This window comes from Chionomys nivalis, chromosome 6 (genome assembly GCF_950005125.1).
Source record: "Chionomys nivalis chromosome 6, mChiNiv1.1, whole genome shotgun sequence".
NCBI lineage: Eukaryota > Metazoa > Chordata > Mammalia > Rodentia > Cricetidae > Chionomys > Chionomys nivalis.
In genome coordinates, this window is record NC_080091.1 from 68,840,129 (window position 1) to 68,859,152 (window position 19,024).

General features: G+C 44.3%; 1 protein-coding gene across 9 annotated transcripts in view; it reads left to right on the top strand.

The window, feature by feature from the left end:
- Limch1 (LIM and calponin homology domains 1) overlaps positions 1-19,024 on the top strand; it is a 306,925-nt gene that overhangs the window by 198,840 nt on the left and 89,061 nt on the right. For all 9 annotated transcript variants that reach the window (XM_057772413.1, XM_057772410.1, XM_057772416.1 and 6 more), the window contains exon 4: positions 14,861-14,967. In XM_057772413.1, the coding sequence (XP_057628396.1) occupies positions 14,861-14,967 (107 nt within the window). The remainder of the gene's footprint in view (positions 1-14,860; positions 14,968-19,024) is intronic.

Here is a 19,024-nt window from a genome sequence, read left to right on the forward strand (position 1 = left end):
GCATTTCCTTTCTTACTGGCATTTAGCCTGCTCAGTGGAGAGGTTGTGACCCATCAGTACAAAAGGGACGGCCACATTTGAATCTGTCAGTATGATTCCTGCTTGTTTCTTTTTCTAATGTCAACCACATGCCTGACCCTGACTGAAAGACTGTTCCCCCGGTCAGTGTTAACCAGTAAATCCTGTGTAGAGAGACGGCGTGAATTGCATCCTTTCTCGTGAGGCAGGAAGGAATTAGAGTCCTAGCTGTTAGAGTCCTGTGAGCCTTGCATGCCCTTGGCTTGGTGTTCCCAGTGGACTAACTGAGCGAATATGATCACAGCAGAGTGGATGATGGCAATTTCATTTTGTTTGTGTGTCATGTGAGAGTCTCAACTCTTTAGCTTTGGAAGTCGTATCAGAAGGGGTAGATGATGGAAACAAAAGACTGAGGTTCACTGGGGACAGGAACTGCTGAGCTGCAAGAATTTAAAAGGATGTCTTAGGCTCAGGAAAGATGGCTCTGTGCTTAAGAGCACTGAGTGCTCTTGTAGAGGACCTACGTTCAATTCCCAGCACTGACATGATAGCTCCTGATCATTTGCAACTCCAGTTCTAGGGATCTGGCAGGACCTTCTCAGGCACCTGCATGAATGTGGTACACATAAACTCATGCAAACATACACAATACATGCATACATACATACATAAGCATGTCTCATAACAGTGACTCTAAGTACCCTAACCTGCAGTTGAGGAATACTGTTTCCCTAGTTGATTTGATTCACACTTTGCCAGGTCATGTATTCCAGAACTGTACTATGTAACAAGGCAAATTTTGTTGTTGGCAATGGTCCTTTCCCTTCCCTTCCCTTTCCCACTCCTCCCCTCCCTTCCTTTCCATCTATATTAAAATACATAATATAGATTGCCATTTTAGATATTCGGGTGAGTGACAGTTGGTTCCACCATTATTTGTTTAGTTCATCAAACTGCTAAAGCAAAGCACTATAAACTGGCTAGCTTATGAACAAAAGAAGTTGACACTCATAATTTTGGAAACTAACATCAGATTAGTCTAACATTAAGGTACCAGCAGATTCTGTGTCTGGTAAGAATCTCTCCCCTGGTTCATAGATGGATATTTTCTGTCTAATAACATCACATGATGGAAGGTGTAGGGATAGTAAAATCCTTTTATGTGGGGTCTGTATCACTCAGAATTCTCTAGAGTCACAGAATTTATGAAATGAATCTCTCTCTCTCTCTCTCTGTATATATATGTGTGTGTGTGTGTGTGTGTGTGTATTTATATATATACATATATATGAATGAATTTATTAGATTGACTTACAAACTGCAGTCTAACAATGCCTGCTTATGAATGGGAAGTCCAAGAATCTAATAGCTGCTCAGTTCCATGAGGCAGGGTATTTTAGCTATTCTGTTTGGATCCCAAAGAGGGAAATAAGTGGACTGATAGGGGTAAGGCAAGCAGGCAGCACCCCTCTTCTTCCATTGTCCTTATGTAGACCTCCAACAGAAGGTGTGGCCCAGATTAAAGGTGTGCCTTCCAGCCTGAAGGTCTGGATTAAAGGTGTGTGTCATCCAGCCTCAAGACCCGGGTCATAGGCATGTTGTCTTCCTGCCTCAAGATCTGGATCACAAGTGTGCCCCCCATTTCTGGATTGTAGTTCATTCCAGACATAGTCAAGTTGACAACCAAGAATAGCCATCACAATCACTTTATCCCCTCCCCAAGGTCTCTCCTCCAAATGCTCACCTTGAGGTTGAGGTTAGAGTATGGGAATTCTGGGTAATGCAGACATTTAATGTTTATACTCTTTTCAGAACTTTTCAGCACACAGACTGAAACTCCATGCCCATTAAACAACCCCTTTCCATTATCCCTTTCTCTCTCTGACCCTGATAACCCCTGGTCCACACTCCGTCCTTCTGTGACCACTCTTAGGTACTTCATATAAGCAAAAGCCTATATAGTTTCTCTATTTTTGTGTTGGACTAATTCCCATTAGCTTAACGCCCATTGTTGTAGCATGTCCCCAATGAATGTCCTTCTGTCTGCTGGCAGATGCATTTAGATTGTATCTTTTTTTTTTTTTTTTTTGGCCATTGTGAATATAACATCATTGTTCAAGGAATCAAGTTTGATCTCTGCCCCTCCCCCCACTTCTATTATTTTATGTATATGTTCAGAAGTGAAATTAGGAGCTCGTGTTGTAATTCTGCTTTTAACTTTTGGAAAAACTGCTGAATTGTTTTCCTAAACATCTAAGACACTTTTGCAGTCCTACCAGCAATACACAGAGCTTTCTTCCTCTACATTCTTACCAACACTTTTTTAAAAATTGTACAAAATAACACTATTCTACTGAATATTTTATTGTGTTTGATTTGCTTTTTACTTTGGTTGCTTGATCAGTGGACACTAGTGTCAGTTTTCACTAGTTACTTGGTGCTGCCGCTAAATGACTTGCATATTTGGAAGTCACCCACACAAAGGTATTTATCCTTATATTTCAGTGTGATAAGTCCATTAACCCTACAGTTAGACTTGATTACAGTGCCAAATTATTTTAAACAATTTATTAATGCTTTTTTTCTTCCAGTTCTTCATCCATTTGATCACGAAGCCCTAGCAAATCCCTAGCAGTCTGTCCACCACATTTTATCAGTGGCCTTGGTCACACTTGACAAGCCAGACACATGCCTATTTGATAGAGTGTGATAGATAATTTAAGGAGTGTGATCCTAATGCACATGAAAACTATTTATCATTCAATTCCCCAAGCACAATTAATGGGATATATTGGAAACAATTTGCCAATGTAATTTTTTAATGCTTATGTTGCATTTTTAGGATTAGGCTTAAGTAGTTTAGGAAGCAGGCCGGTACTTTATCGGAGGATTAGATTCCATGGCATCTAGACAGCTTTCCTGATTGTCTGCAGTCCTACTTCTGAGAGCACTGTGGTAGACTTGTATACATGGCCCCCAGTCAGGAGTCCAGAAAAGCAGATCAAATCAAAATGCCAAAGGCCTTGGAGTCTTTGGAACTGGGCACTCTACATCTTAAATACCCCATAAAAAATAAAAATTGTGCTTCAATTGCTAGTGAGGGAACCGTGCTTGAAAAAAATCTCTTGCAAGAAAGTGAATTACATAAATAATTATTGCTCCATTCTGAAGCATTTGTATTATTAACTTTGAGAAACAAGGCGGCACTGTGGCTTAGTAGATAAACTTTATTGTGTTTTTAGAAGCCCTAAGTTTGATTAGCGTTGATTGATATGTTTACAGCAGTAGTAATAACTGTATATTCCACTTCCTGAGAACAGAACTGAGGGATTAAAAAGCCAGTTCGGACCCTCCCTATGAGTCAAGCTAGCGTTCCTGGACCAGGTTACCTGTTGAAGAGTCATTTGCTCTTGTTGGAAACAGTGTCTCTCCTTCTTCTCTTCATTTATTGAAAGGGTTTGTGAGCTTGCCTGCCCCCTAGTCTCTTTAGCCATTGTGGGGGAGAGCTTCACAGAGGTGCAGGCCTGTAGGGATCTTTTCCTGGCATGTTTTCCTAATGCAAGTAAGGAAAAATAAGTGGCCCTCCTTAGAGAGTCACTAACAACTTCAGTTAGGAACTGCAGTGAGGGTCAACAAGCCGGCAGGCAGAGTAGACAGATGCAAAGTGCAGGCCCCTGAATCACCTGTATGCCCACTTCGCACCCACACTCTAACTCATGCCCGTGTCTCCTGCTGTTACTATTTTATGTCTGGGTGAGTGTTCCTGTGCCCGAGTTGTGCTAGACTCTGTAATGCACATATATCTATTTCTTCTGGGCTTCTCTAATTTGCAAATAAGAACCCAGCCCTGATGATGAACCCTCCCACTCGGGGCGCTTCACGCATTACTTTTCACGCAGTAAAGATGCAATGAGCTGATTCAGGTGTCTGAAACTGGATGGAAGTTAACATGGCTTTACCTCTGACACTTTCGTCTTCACCCCAGCCAAGGTGTACATCTTGCTCCTGTTGGTAAAAAAGAAAATATTAACGGATTATCTCCTCAGGATATCCCACTTCGTCTTTTAAATCGAAATGGTTTTCAGGCACAGAACCTATGATGAGTGGGGTGAGGAGATTTAATGTCATCCCTAAGAGAGGAGCTGGTGAAAGATGGCGGAGAGACAAAGGACTGAGAGGCAGGAAAACTTATTCAAGGATGGGGAGGGAGCTGATGGAGGCCCAGAAGGGTTACCACCTGGGTCTAGTGGGCCGGTGGCCGCGGAAGCTCATGTATCTGTCACTCCTCCAGATCCAGAACAGCACTGTTATGTCCAGTAGCCTTGAAGACTGAGCTGTCAATCAGCACGCTCCCCCTTGTACCCCCAAGCTGAGATATAAGCACAGGAGTCACACAGGAGGGCAGACGATCAGCACTGCTTCCTGTGAAGCCACCTGGAGTTGATGGAGTGGGAGCTGCAGCCAAGTGGCTTTGCGGATCCTTGCTCTCGAATTAAACAGACCCAGCCAGCCATTCCTGCCGCAGCTGGACGTCCACAACCGTCCCCCACAGAGAGCCCCACCCCCCGACCACATGGTAGAAACAAACAGAACACATGTGTCTTACAGACAGGCTGTCTGCCACAGAAAGGATATCCTAAACTAGCTGAGCTGGGTGTGTGCCCCATTTCTTAAAGCAACTTGAGGGGAGGAGGGGATAGGAGTATCATATTAGCCAAGATCCCTTTATGTAGACACATGACTGGTTCTTCCTCAAGTACAGACCAGGAAGGTTTGATTCAGTCAACAAACGTGTCTGTTTCATCTGTCCTGCTCCTTCTCTCTGCTCTTCGTTCTGTGATAGAATACTGGAGAGGACAGGCAAGGGAGTCAAACAGTCACGCTGGTCAAGAAAGGCAACATGAAAAGAGGGAAATGGGAAGAGAAAAAAACCAGATGCATTTTGAGGGAGAATGAGAAGCCTGTGGTGGGGAGAGCCAGTGTGCAGGAGGAGGATGGGGGTCAGAATCTGTCAGGCAGGGCTGAGTAATGAAAGCCTGGAAATGCCAGGTGTAAACGGGAATGGCCACACTGGTCCTCAGACATGCCGTGTAGAACCCTGCCAGGGCCTTGGCATTGCTTGCTCCCCCACTTAGAGCCTACATGCTTCCTAGAACAATAGCTGGTGAGCAATTAGTAAGCACTCAATAAAAATGTGTGGATTCCGTGATCCTAAGAGTCAGGGAGACGTAACATGCCAAGGCTCTTGTGTGGTGTTACATAAGAAAAAAAAAGTGCACGAAGCACTTAGAATGGGAATTTTTGACACACGGCAAGAATCCAGTAAATGGTTTCCATATGATACTGACTTTGGGTAAATACTGTTCAAGCACTGATGAACGGTTTTCTGATGAAAAAGATGTAGCTGATAGGTTTTTTGGAGAAGTTCAAGGGAACAATGAGGTAAAAATCAAGTTCCTAAAGTCAAGAAATTAGTGTAGAATAAAAGCAATAAAGTAAACTTACAGGGAGACCTTGAGGACATTTAGCTGATCTCCCCCACTGCCTGTGCTTTATGAGCAGTTGACTCCTCAACCTCTGTGTTGTTCAATGGCCTCACTGTTCAGTCTTACACCGAATAGATGTCCCCAGGGAGATGCGGCTCTTTGAGTAGTGGGCGTTCTAAATTAAACCCAGTTCCTTTTCTTTCACCAGGCTCGTCCTGTCCCTTAAGATCATTTCAGCTTTGGCAACAATGGGCATCACCTAAAATCTCTGCCATTGTATCACTGGCTCCTTAGATCATTCATCTTTCCTTTTCTTGATGCTTTTGAGTTACTTCTTCCCAAGGTCATTGAACAGGCTCTTTGGTGGACCAGATGCCTCCTTGACCAATGAGTCCCTCCCAGAGAACCACACACATTTGCCTAAGTTAGAGGGATGGTTCCAAGACTCCACACGAACTGACTTAAGTTCTCCACAGCCTAGAGCTTGTCAGAGGGGTGCTCATTGCCCGCCTCCGTCAACCTGAAAACTTGTATTTTTTCCCATTTCCTCCCTTCTGTTCTTTTTTTGGAAACCTACCATGCTTTTGCTCATTCACCATCCATGGGTTTTTTTGTTTGGTTTTGTTTGGTTTTAAACTTCAAGAACCCACCCGGATGTCACCTTTCTGGATCAAGTCCCTAAAGCCTCCCAGTTGCGGTAAGTTGCTCTTTCCTCTCAGTAGCAGAGCTGGTGTCCTCGTTAAGTGCTCCTGGCAAATTAAAATGCTTTGGTAGTCTGGCGAGTTCTGGTTGTTGTTGGACTCCAGCCAATCCCAGGAGTTTGACTGGAGCCGGTATGGACTGGGCAGGAACTGGGAACACTGCAGGTCCAGGAAACCCCAGCGTTCTATTAATTATGGGGGAAGTTGCTGGAGACGTTTTGGTAATGTGTTCTTCAAGTTTTGAACTTCTTAATTGCGTATGTGTTGAAGGGAGTTTGCTTCACATGGAGAAAACCTAACAAGAAACACATTTTAAAATGAGTTTTATAAGCAGGAATAGAAGAGTAACATTAATCTTAGCTGTTGACTTTTCTAACAAGATCTGGCCTTCTGTGATCTACTTCTACATCTTTTTGAGATATCCTATTGCTTATTAAGGTTTTATGGCAAGCTTGTATTATAGACAGAGTATTAGAATGATGATCCACGGTGATCACAGTTCACATGTTTGTGGTTTTCACCTAATCTTTTCACTCACAGAAACTAAAAATGACAGGGATGTGTTATTTTATTGAATTTTAAATACCTGGCTGTGGTGAGTTTTCCTGAAGCCGGACTCTGCTTTGCTTTCACATTCTCTGAACTTCAAACCGTGTTGATCTTTCTCTAATTGAGGAAAAGAAATAAAACCAAGGCAAGCGGGTCCACCCTGCTGAGAGGACTCAACACTCACGGCTGGGCTGCTCGATTATGGCCACAAAGCGGCTTACCCTGTACAATGGCTCAAGGAGACGGACGACTCTTCCTTTCTAGGTAGAAATGACTGCTCAGGGAAGCGAGAAACAGCAAGTAGTTTCTTGTTTCTCGTCCAAAGAAGGGAGCAGCAGCCTTATGATGTTGATGGGGCGGTGGAGCATTCCCCAGGGACTGTGCCGAGTGCCTTGCCGGCCCCTCCATCCTGAAGCACTGCCAAGGGCAAAGCAGGCCTCTTCTGAGGGCAGAGGCTGATGGGATCTGTGAGACAACTGGAGCCAGGATCCAGGAGTACTGGACATCTGCGCTGTGTCTTCCCACTGCGGGGTTTGCTCCATCGTGTAATTAATAGCCCTGCACATACACCCTGGCTTACCTAGGCTTTTCTGGACTGAATTGGGAAGGATCGCTCAGGGATTTGTTTTTGTGTAGTAATTGCCAGTAAGGACTGACATGCAGGCAACTACCTTGTATGCCACCTTTGCATATATGAGCCTGCTCCCAAGAGTGAGGCTGCCTGTAGCGCCAGGGGCGACTGACAGTGAACAAGTGACAGCAGCGGTCTCTCTTGTTTTGTAATCCTCCATGTCACTGATGGGCTGTGCGCAGTGTCTCTCTTTTTCTTAGATGCATAAGCCGTTCTACATTCTATTTTCCACAGTCTTTGCTCGACCTGAGTGGGCAAAAATGCCCTGATAATGACCTCTGTTTCTCAAACCTCACTCACCTGCAGGGAATACGTTCTAAGATGCCCTGAAGATGCCAGAAACCTCAGTTAGTACCAAACCCTGTGCATACTAGGTTCCCTCCCCCTCCAACACATACAGTCATGGTTGGATCTGAACTCGTGCTTTAGAGGGTGGTACCTCTCCGAAGATGCAGGTCAGTAGTAAGAGGCAGGCCTCTGAAAGCTGCCACTGATTCTGCCTTATGCTCAGGTCCCTGATTTACTCTAACATGGACAGCTTCCATCTCACACTCCTGCGGTCATGAGCTCCATGGTTTCTGAACCACGATGGGCTGAGGTCTCGGAAAGACTGACCAAAGTAAATCTCTGCTCCTTTAAGTTGTCTGCCAGGTATTCTCTCATAGCCATGCAAATGTAACTAATACACACGCAGACCAATGATAAATTCGATATATAAAATAGTAAGTTGTTAACAAAAGCTAATGGTCAACAATTTACAATAATGTGCTGTAATGAAATTTTCAGTACTGTTATTCTTGTGCTTTGAGGCCGTTATGGATTAATATGCACATTGCTCAAGCTTGTGGTGGCTCTACAATTGTCCTGATAGCCAAGATGGCTTCAGAGTAACTCACATGTAGGTAGTGTATTTGGCGTGGGTACACGGACAAAGTGGTGACTCACATCCTGGGCTGTACAGAGTGACATGGAATAACACTTTATCACATTATGCAGAACAGCGTGCAATGTAAGGCTTACGAATTTTTTATTTCTGGAGTTTTCCATTTTATATTTCCAGACCGTAGTTACCTATGGGAATAGCTGAGACCTTGGAAAGCGAGCCTGAGAATAAGGACAGCTAATGTAGCGAATGCCTGGAACAGGCCAGACTGTGTTTTTTAATGCATGTTTCCTGCAATTCTGGCATCCACATCTACAAGGCTGATAGCATCCTTCCCTTCCAGACTGGAGAGGTGAAGACCAGGAAGGTTAGAACACACAGCCAGAATGCAGAAGTCCTTTCTAGCGGAAGTCCTTCTGTCTCCAAAACTATTATTGCCGTGTTCCTTAGTGTATGTTCGCTTATTTCCATTGTCTAATTTGATACAAAACCTCTGTTTGTGTGGGTTTTGAATTTTTGGTGTGTGTGTGTGTGTGTGTGTGTGTGTGTGTGTGTAGATCAGAGAACAGCCTGTAGGAGTCTATTCTTTTCTTCCACCTCTTAGCTCCCTGGGATCAAGTCATCCAGGTCTCCAAGCTTGGCAGCAAAAGCCTTTATCCACTCAACCAGCTTTCCCTGTTTATGTGGATTTGGAACAAATCTAAAAACTTCTTGCTCTGAAGTTGCCAGAAAGATAATACAGTCAGGTCTCCACCAGGGCCCCAGAAAGCATTTTCATTTACTGGGCATGCTCACAAATCAGTAGAACGAGAGAGCACTGAAGCCTAACCAAGAAGTCAATGCATGGTGGCTGTACAAACAGGGGTTCAAATACCTGTATCCATACTAGCCTGGTGAAAACAGGCTCTTTCAGGAAGTCCGTGTTTGAATACAGTCCTTTCTGCTTGGTCAGGGTTACTGTCTGTCAGGAACACCCGGTTGTGACCCCAGTGACTTTTAGGGCGTCCACTCAGAGGTAACAGTCTTCCTGCCTTGAATTTTGCAGAGTTGGTTTTGCCAGTAAAGTCCCAACCCTTCTAGCTGAATCTACTTTTATAAACTTGAAAACTTTCCCCACATATGTTCTGGTGAGAAACACTTCAGGATAACGTGTTAGGTTGTTGCAGTGAATAACTGAACACTTCTCGCCTGAGGTGTGGTGAGCTAAATATCACTTGTGGGCCAAATCCTGCCCGGAGTCCGCCTGTGTAAGCACCATGTATTGTGAGCCCCTGTGAGCCCAGGTTAACTGATTCCATGGGTTCTCTTGTGATGTCCTTGACCCCTCTGGCTCCTACAATCCTTCCTCTCTCCCTTCAGCAGGATTCCCCATCTTGGCCTGATGTTTGGTTGTGGGTCTCTGCATCTGTTTCCATCAGTTGCTGGGTGAAGCCTCTCTGATGACTATTAGGTACCACTCTAAGAGTATAGCAGGATATCGTTAGGCAGCGTTACATTGACATTTTCCCCTCCAGTCATGTTTGGTTCCCTCCAGCCTGTGGCTCCTGGCGCTCCAGGCAGTGTCGGGGTGGCCTTGTTCTCGTGCAGGAGTCTTAGGATGGATCAGTCATTGGTTGGCCACTCTCACAATCTCTGTGCCACCCTTACCAGCCTTTTTAGCACATTCCATAGGGAGGCCAGACTGTAGGTCGAAGGTTATGTGGCTGGGTTGGTGTCCCCATCCCTCTCCTGGATTACGTGAGATGACCAGTTCAGCTACATATTTAGAGTTGCCAGGTATCTTAGCTAGGGTCATCCTTGTAGATTCCTGGGAGTTTTACTTGCACCAGGTTTATACCTGACCCTAAAGAGCCCCCCTTTTCCAGTCAGCTCTTTCCCAGCCTCTACTGCCAGCCTCTCTTCTCCTTCCAGTCCCTCCCCGCCTCCCCTCTGCTCTGCTCTCCATTCCTCCTCCTCCGTTCTTTCACTTCAGAAAAGTGCAGGCCTCCCATGGATGTCAACCTGCCATGGAGCGTCAAGTCGCAGTAAGACTAGGCACTCTCCCCCTTGTTAAGGCTTGATGAGGCAACCTGGTAAGAGAGAACGATCCCCAAAGCAGGCAGCAGAGTCGGAGACAGCCCCCTGCTTCCACTGTTAGGAGTCCCACAAGAAGACCAAACTACACAACTGTAACATATCTGCAGGGGGCCTAGACAGTCCCATGCAGACTCCTTGATCGTTGGCTCAGTCTCTGTACTCACCAATTCTTAATATTTTGCTGTTTATATATTTCTCTCTCTAAACACTGAAAACAGCGTGTACAATCTCTCCGTTCTTGTCTTTTGCTCTGTGGCCCCCCTCTTCTCACATGTGAAGTTACTTGTATGTAAAAAGACGTGCATAGACAGTTTTATTTTTGAGTCATTTAAAAGTTGTATTATAGATGCAACACATCCTTAAATAATCCAGATATGTACTTAAAAATATGATGTCCACTCCCTGCACTGCATCGCCATCGCCGCACCTTGGAAAGTTAACGCCCAATCCGTAGTTTATTCAATAGTCTGCCCATATTCAGCTACACAGTCTTATTTACCTTTCTTTCTGGAATCTAGAGTCCAGTTAAGGCTCATATATTTAATCAGCGTACATCTTTAATTAGCAGGTATTTTTTTTGTAACAATGACTTTTTTCAAGTCCCTAGAAAGCTCCCCAAAAGATTTCTAAATGGAATCGTTAGCTGTGTGCAAGTGAGAACTACATTTGATAGTCATTTGATAGTCACTGTAGTAAATCTGTGTCTCCCACTTCTCCTGTGGGATTGAGACGCTGTTAAATGGTTTATCTCTGATCTTGAGCTACTAAGATGAGGGCTTTGCTTGAAATTTTAAATGTGGAGCTGTCTCAGTGTGGCGAGAAGGCAGATGAGAAAGTACGGGATGCGTCCTTTGTAATTAAGGACACGGTTGTTCTTGCCTGCTCCAGTGGCTGGCCTCTGTTAGCTCTTGGCTCCATGGCTCTTCCTTCTGGCTTTGCCTCTGCCTAGGGTTTGGCTCTTCTCCAGCATCATTAGGTTACAGCAAGGAGTTGGAAACAGACCTGCACTTATTTAAATCTTCCAGCCCAAATTGTCCTGCTGGCTGCCATACAGAGCTTGTATGTTTGTAGGCTGTGTGCTGAATGCTGCGCTGTGTTCCAGGGTGCCCGTGTGGATCTGAGGCTGTGCATAGGAAGAACACCTCCTTGTTTGTATTCACGATCCAGGGTGCCATAGTCCTAGGGGACTGCATTTTGTGCTCGCTGGTGATTCCTAGAGAGCACCCGCTCACTTCCTCACTTTCCTGAGAGGCACTCACTTCAATCCAAAAGACACTCAGATGCCCACTGAAGCCCACCTGGCATCTGAACAGGGCACTGCCTTGTTTGGAGTTGCTTTCCTTGGTAAAGGGTATGTTTACTCCTCTGAGATATGGGCCTGCAAAGCAGGGTCCTTATTTTAAGCATGGCAGCCTCAGAACCAGTGATGTCTTTGAGAAATTTCAAAGCTAAAAAGAATGGGAGTCAGTGGGTAGGGGCAGGGGTAGGCGAAGAAAGGGATGAAAGGAGGGGGAGGGAGGAAGGGTGGAAGAGAGAACGTACTTGTGTTCTGGTGGGAGGCAAACAGGAACGAGAAAAACTGAGAGGGGGATGGAGGCATAAAGGGAAAGAGGGGAGAGACCGAGAGGAGGAGGAGGGCGGCAATTTCAGGATGGATAAATAAGCAGAAGCTGCTAGAAACTGGAGAGGTGGGAGCATGGAGAATCCCTGGTCCATCTTTGTGATGAGTTAGATGGGACGCAGGCTTCGCTGGTTGGTTCAGTATGATGTATAACTGCTCTGTGTCTCAGCTGCCCCTGACTCCTGACGCTTCCTTTCTGCATCTCTAAGACCTGCTGCGATCAGACCTACCCCCCATGTCCCCACTGCCCTCTGGTACTCACCTCGAATTTCATGCTTGGATTCTTCAGATATACCACACTGTTTTGCACCCTGCATTTTTTTTGCTGATTGTAACCTTGGAACTTTGCATAATTGTTCAGACTGCAGATCACTCATCTCTCAGTTGAGGATAAAGTATACAGAGATTAACAGAGTTAATATAATAAATGCAGCCTTTGGAAGGATGTTGGTCACATGACATGGGCCATAGAAATGTCAGCAACTTTCTACTGTTGCTCTTTAGAGCCCACGTGTGTTAATTTTTTATTGCCACATTAACAATTACCATAAACTGGCATCTCAGAGCAATACCCATTTATTACCTCACATTGTTTCTAGATTAGATGTCTGGATAGGGTGAGCCTGGGCTCTTTGCTCAGAATATCACAGGCCTGAAATCAAGATGACTGCAAGGCTGAGACCCGGAGCATCTCCCAAGCCTGTCCCCAAGTTCATGGCAGTTAACTGAATTCAAGCCTTTTCAGCCGTGGAGTTCAGGGCCAGCGAGAACTCTTATATCACCTTCTGTTTAAAAGCTCCCTAATTACCTCAGTGCCAATCAGATAATCTTCCTCTCAGGTAACTTAGGGGCAGTTGTTATGGCCATAACCTGATCACAGTCATGGCTTTCACGTGTTCTCAAGGGAAGATTGCCTCTGGTGTGTCCATCTTGGGGGCCTGAGAGTCCTGCCTACACACTGGGTAATCAAAAATCCCATCTTTGCTGATCCCTTTGAACTATCTAGGATGAACTGGGTAATCACCACCCTGAGTGGAGTTGTGCACACAGCAGTTGCTGTCAGCACTCAGAGGGTTTCTCATTGATGTGGCTCCTGGAACTGATACTCCTTGTCCTGGAAGGTTTTACAAGTTGATGGAGCCGATCGTGCCTTTTGAAGTCTCTTGAGAAGAGGACAATTAGAGATTCGTAGCAGTAAATCTGCTGGCCAGTTAGTTGTCCCGGGGTCTTCAGAGGGTGACCCACAACTTTTCAGAGCCATTCATTTACTCCTCAGACCTCTCATAGATGCGTAGCCCAGCTGGAGCCTCCTTCGCTGAGAGTGTAACTGTCAAGCAGTGTTGTTCCTCTGCTGGTACACAGTAAACCCAACCTGTGCCTGCCAGGAAATGACGGGGGTCTTTGCATTGTTTTCACAAGTTTTTCTTGCTCTCAGTTTCCTTCACAATCGAGTCTAGATTTCTTTTTTAATTTTTTTTTCTTTTTAGCAAAGTCGTGGGGTTCATCATGACATCTTCATGTATAGCATTGTATCTTGGGCTCTGCTCTTCTCCCACGCTCCCTCTATGTGCCGTTCCTTTCTTTTCCCACACACTCAGAGAGGGCAATGGAGCCAATGTGACATGAAAGATGGGACTAGGTTGCTTTTATCTTTTAATTCATCTTACATTCCATTAAAAATATACTTTTAGCCAAAGCCCATAATGAATGTATGAAGAGTGTAAAAATTCAAGAATGATATATTTAAGTCAATTAATAAGAAAAACAAGGATGAGAACACCTTAGGCAACAAAATCTTTTATTATTTTCAAATTATTCATTATTACAATGTCCTATTTTATGTGTGTGCTCTATGTTTGTGTGCACATGTATGCATGCAGTTGCAAGTTCACATGTGTACACGTTTGTGGAGGCCAGAGGTCAATGTTATGCATCTCCCTCTATCAATGTTTATTAGTTACTTTTCTCTTGTTATAAAATGCCATGGCCAACAAAACATATAAAAGAAAGTATTAAGTTGGGCTTATGGTTTCCAAACGTTGGAGTCCATGAGGGCAGTGCAGAGATAAGGCAGGAGGGACAACTGAGAGCTCACATCTTGACCATAATCAGGAGGCAGAGAAAGCACACTGGGAATGATGGGAGTCTTTAGAGCCTCACAGCCCAGCCCCAGTGACTCACTGCTTGCAACAAGGCCACACCTCCTACTCCTTCTCAAACACTTCCACTACTGGGGACCAACCTTGCAAATATATAAGCCTATGGGACTGTTCTCATTTAAACCAACACAGCTGTCCTCATTTTTTTTTTTTTGAGACAAGATCACTATTGAACGTGGAGCTTACCAGTAAGCACCAGGAATCCTTCTACTTCCAGCTTCCTGATGCTTGGATTTCAGGCATATGCTATTATGCCTGTTTTATTCCTTGGGCACTGGGGATCTGAACTGAGGTCCTCATGCTTGCTCAGCAAACACCCAACATCTAAACCATTACCCCTGCTCTAATTCTATTTTTAAAGCATCTATTGATACCAAGTTCCATGCAATAAGGCATGGGGAAACTATTTAGGAGCAATGGAAAATACCTGTCTTGAGTACTGCTCCTTAAAAAAATGGTATTCTCTTTGTAGCAGCATTTGACTTGCAGTTGTTTACAAATGTGTCAAGCTAAGGGAAAAAATTAAATTTGGCATGGCTAGGACTTTGGGAATCTGAAGTGTGTGTTTATTCTGGCATTTCCTAACTACAGTTTTGTTGTGTGACACACCATGATTTCGATGTGACTTTAGCAGCCATGATGGCTGGCATCTTGACAGCAGTTTGGACTATAATGAAATGGGAACTATCGCAAAGATGATCTAAAATAACACCTGGGCTTCTTTTCTTCCTTCCAGGACAATACCATCTTATTCTTGAGAGGCTGCAAAGAGCTCGGCCTTAAAGAATCTCAACTCTTTGACCCAAGTGACCTCCAGGATACGTCCAACAGGGCCACTGTCAAGTGAGTAATGCCTGGTTTGTGTTTAAAGGAAACCCTTGGTGTTTGGATACGCAGTTTCGAGAGGATGTTGTAAGTGCTAAGAGGGAGAAGATTACACATACCTAATAAAATAAAAATGCTCAAGCAACAGCCAGGCTTTCGCAACAGGACACAGTGTCTTCTCCTCTGTGTGGAGCTCCGATTCTGAGCTAATGTAGTTTTTCAAGTGAATATAGAAGCAGAATTTTGAAGAAGAGAAGGTGGTAAGTAGAGTTTAGAAGCAAGGCTACAGCAAAATATGCACAAAATCTATGGGTCTTAAGCAGCACCCCTTTAATTGGCTCCAGTGGGACAGTTGAATAGGCCCTTGGCAGACTTCACTCAAACAGATTGATCACTGTTGATGGTGGGGTTTGTGGGAGATTTTCTTGTTTGTGACAGTGATTAAGCTTTTCAGAGATGGATCACTGGCCTTTCGGCCATTTCTACCTGCATCTATTTAGTGAATCACATTTGGGGGCAAAGAATTCTTGCAATAGGATGAGTTTCTGTATAAAGAGATAGCTCGTGAGCAGAGTACGAAGATCCATACTTAGGAGGTGGCAAAAATAAATTGCCAGTAGTTCAGGGCCTCTTCAGAGCCTGCGATGTCATAGGAAGCAGTTGTCGTTTTGTTTGAAGAGTGTGGAGTATGAGTATAGTTGAACAATAAGCTGGGTTCTCTCCTGGGACCAGAGAGATGGCACAGTGGTTAAGAGTGGGTAACACTCTTGCAGAGGATCCTGGTTCAGTTCCCAGCACCCATGCTGGGCAACTTACAACCTCCTGTAACTCCAGCTTCAGAGCATCAGGCTCTCTCTTCTAGCCTCCATGGACACCTGCATTCATGTGCACATACCCAGACACTGATATATACATATACATGTACATACACATACACTGATAAACACATATACATATATATACCCATACACTGATATACACATATGCATATATATACCCATACACGGATATACACATATACATATATATATACCCATATACTGATATACATATGCATATACATACCCATGTACTGATATATACATATACATACCCGTACACTGATATACACATATACATACCCATACACTGATATACACATATACATATACGCACACATACACTGATATACACATATGCATATAATTTAAAAATAAATCTTTTGAAAAATATCTAAAAGTAGGGTAGGTTCCATAGTCTGTAAACTTAGCACTTAGGAAGCAGAGGCAGGAGAATCTCTACAGGACCAAGGCCAGCCTGGTTTATATAATGCATGCACTGAACAAACGAGGGCTCTGTAAGGGCGAAGTGTTGCAGACAACAGCAGTAGCACCAAAAGTCAATAAGCTGAGTTAAGTCGAGAGGATCTGAGATGTGATGATTAGGGCAGTGTCATTTGATCATGGAAGAACACAAAAGGGAAAGAAGTCACAGTTTAGAATTGTTCTTTTTGTTCTATTCTCTGACCTTGATTTCACAATTATGATGATGGGAGATTTGAAACTACTGAATGAGTTAAAGATGGGAAGTTTATAGTGGATTTGATGATTCATGACTTGGGAACAAGGAGAGTCAGCCATGATTGATGATCCAAAGTTATTTCTGCGTTTTTCACGTGCCATTCTTTAGTATTTCTCACGGAAAGTGGATGTTAGGTGAAAAAAGTAAACCAAAGGTGTAATACTTCACTGTAGAAGCCTCCATAGGCCTCGCTGTAAAAATCACACGCTCCATTTGTTACTGAGCCTAAATCCGGCCTCGCTAAGTTCGGCTTCACGTTGGGAAATCACTTAAGTTCTGCCTCATCTCGTATTTCTAGTGCCGCCTGCATGGCAAGTGACCAGAAACAACAGCAACTGTGCAGCGCCTTAGGTACTAATAACAGTCACACACACTGTGTATCACCATAGGTAATAGTAACAGTCACACACACACTGTGCAGCACCATGGGTACTAATAACAGTCACACACACACACACACACACTGTGCAGCACCATAGGTACTAATAACAGTCACACACACACTGTGCAGCGCCATGGGTACTAATAACAGTCACACACACACTGTGCAGCGCCATGGGTACTAATAACAGTCACACACACACACACACACACACACTGTGCAGTGCCATAGGTACTAATAACAGTCACACACACATTGCTCAGAGGGTGAAGGCAAACTTACTCTGGTGGATTACTCTAGATCCTTTTTTTAATTCTTAAATTTTGGCCACCTTTCAACAATAATTACCAGAGCAGAAGAACTTTGAGGCCTGTTGGTTTCAGAAACTAAAACAGAAACCCAGATCATTGCCACATCATTGCTCATCTATGACAATCGGGGAGTCAGAAATCCGGGTGGAGCGCCGGGTCTGGAGCTGCCTAGACCTATGGCTAAGCGCTGTGCTCTCATCTACAGGGTAAGACTGGATCCAGTAGTTCCAGATGTGGCTTGGTCATTGCAGACCTGGGGGAAGAAGGCAATCAAGGGATATATTAACTCAGAGGCTCTGGAAGCAAGCAGCTAGGAGAAAGCCACTTAGGCCAGTCACAAGTGGTCACAGTCCCTTTGTTATGGAAGCATCTTCATCTTTTCTCACCCTTTTGAACTTTCCTTTTTTCTGTCCTCTCCTTCCTCTGCCTCCCACCTCCCTTTCCGTCTTCATCCTTTCCTCTCATCTGCCTCCCCTTTTGCATTTCTTCTCCGTCTCTTTCCTTTTAAAGATGTCCTCCCCTTGTGCACTGTGATCTTTAGACCCTGCTTTTCCCTCACCACTTACACCTCTATCTCTTCATTCATGCATTGAACAAATGAGTAGCTCAGTAGCTGCTGTGTATGAGATGCTTTCCCTCCCTGAGGAAAATGTGCAAACGAGACGGCCCGGGTCCTCTGTTCATAGTGAATTTACACTGTGGTGTCAATAACTTAGAAATACGTTGAGTAAGAAAGAGAATAATCATGGGGAGTGAGAACGCTGCAAAGAGCATGAAATAGTGAGGCAGGAAAGACAGTGCCCATCTGGAGGGAGTCAAGGGTAGGCCATCTGACGGTGTGACCCTTCAGCTGAGGATGCAGACAACGACAAGAATGAGAAGCAAGCATCGGCCATGGGGAGGTTTTCTGGGTATCTGGGGTGGAGGAAAGAAAATAAGAGGTCAAAGGAAGAAGAAGCCGTTGATGCTTAGGAAAAAAGGACCCAGTGAGGCTGGAGGGTTGTACTTAAGCGCCAGTGTGGAGAGAGCGCTCATCACAAGCAGTGGGGATGCTGAGCTTGGAATTATTGTGTAGAAAGATGGTTTCACTAGATTGGTAATTAGAAATCATAAAGAATTTATATGAAAATTATGTTGCAAATTAATTTGTGGAGCTTAGAGAGGCATTGCTTCTGGGGTGAGCAGGAGTGAAGGAGAGGAGCCTGGAATAAGCTGTTCGCTTCACAATGTTTGCATAGGTGATTCTGCTTTTTGGCACTAGTTGTTGGGAACTCGTTTTTAAAGTGTTGATCTTGTAACTCAGATAGATACAAGTACCACCGTTGCAGTTCTCTGGTTTCCTTTCTGAGAATTGAGCAGCTAACAGCTTCGAGGAGAGCATCATTTTGACAAGAATTAGTAGCATCAGCAAGGAGATACACGATGAGGGATGGGGATCCCATGGGGGATATTTGTATTTTTTAATTTTTTTTAAAGAAACACTCTAGTTTTAAGTACACGTAATTTTTCTTACCTTTTCTATCCAAATGTAACCTGAGAAGACAATAAAGAAAAAATATTTAAGAGGAAAAACCTGGAAATTATTACATTACCGACTGTGTAATTGCTTGAACTCTACCTGTAATGAATGCCAGACAAGTTTGATGGAAATAAAAGTGCTGTGCAGAGGGGCGCCCGGCGCATACCTTCCAGGGAATCAGCACGGTCTCACAGAAGTGTAGAGAGGCTGCGGATGGCTGCTGGGGCAGGAAGTCTCTCTAAACACTGGGAAGTGTTTCCAAGTAGTTGGCGGTTATGAGGAGATCACTCAACAAATATTTCG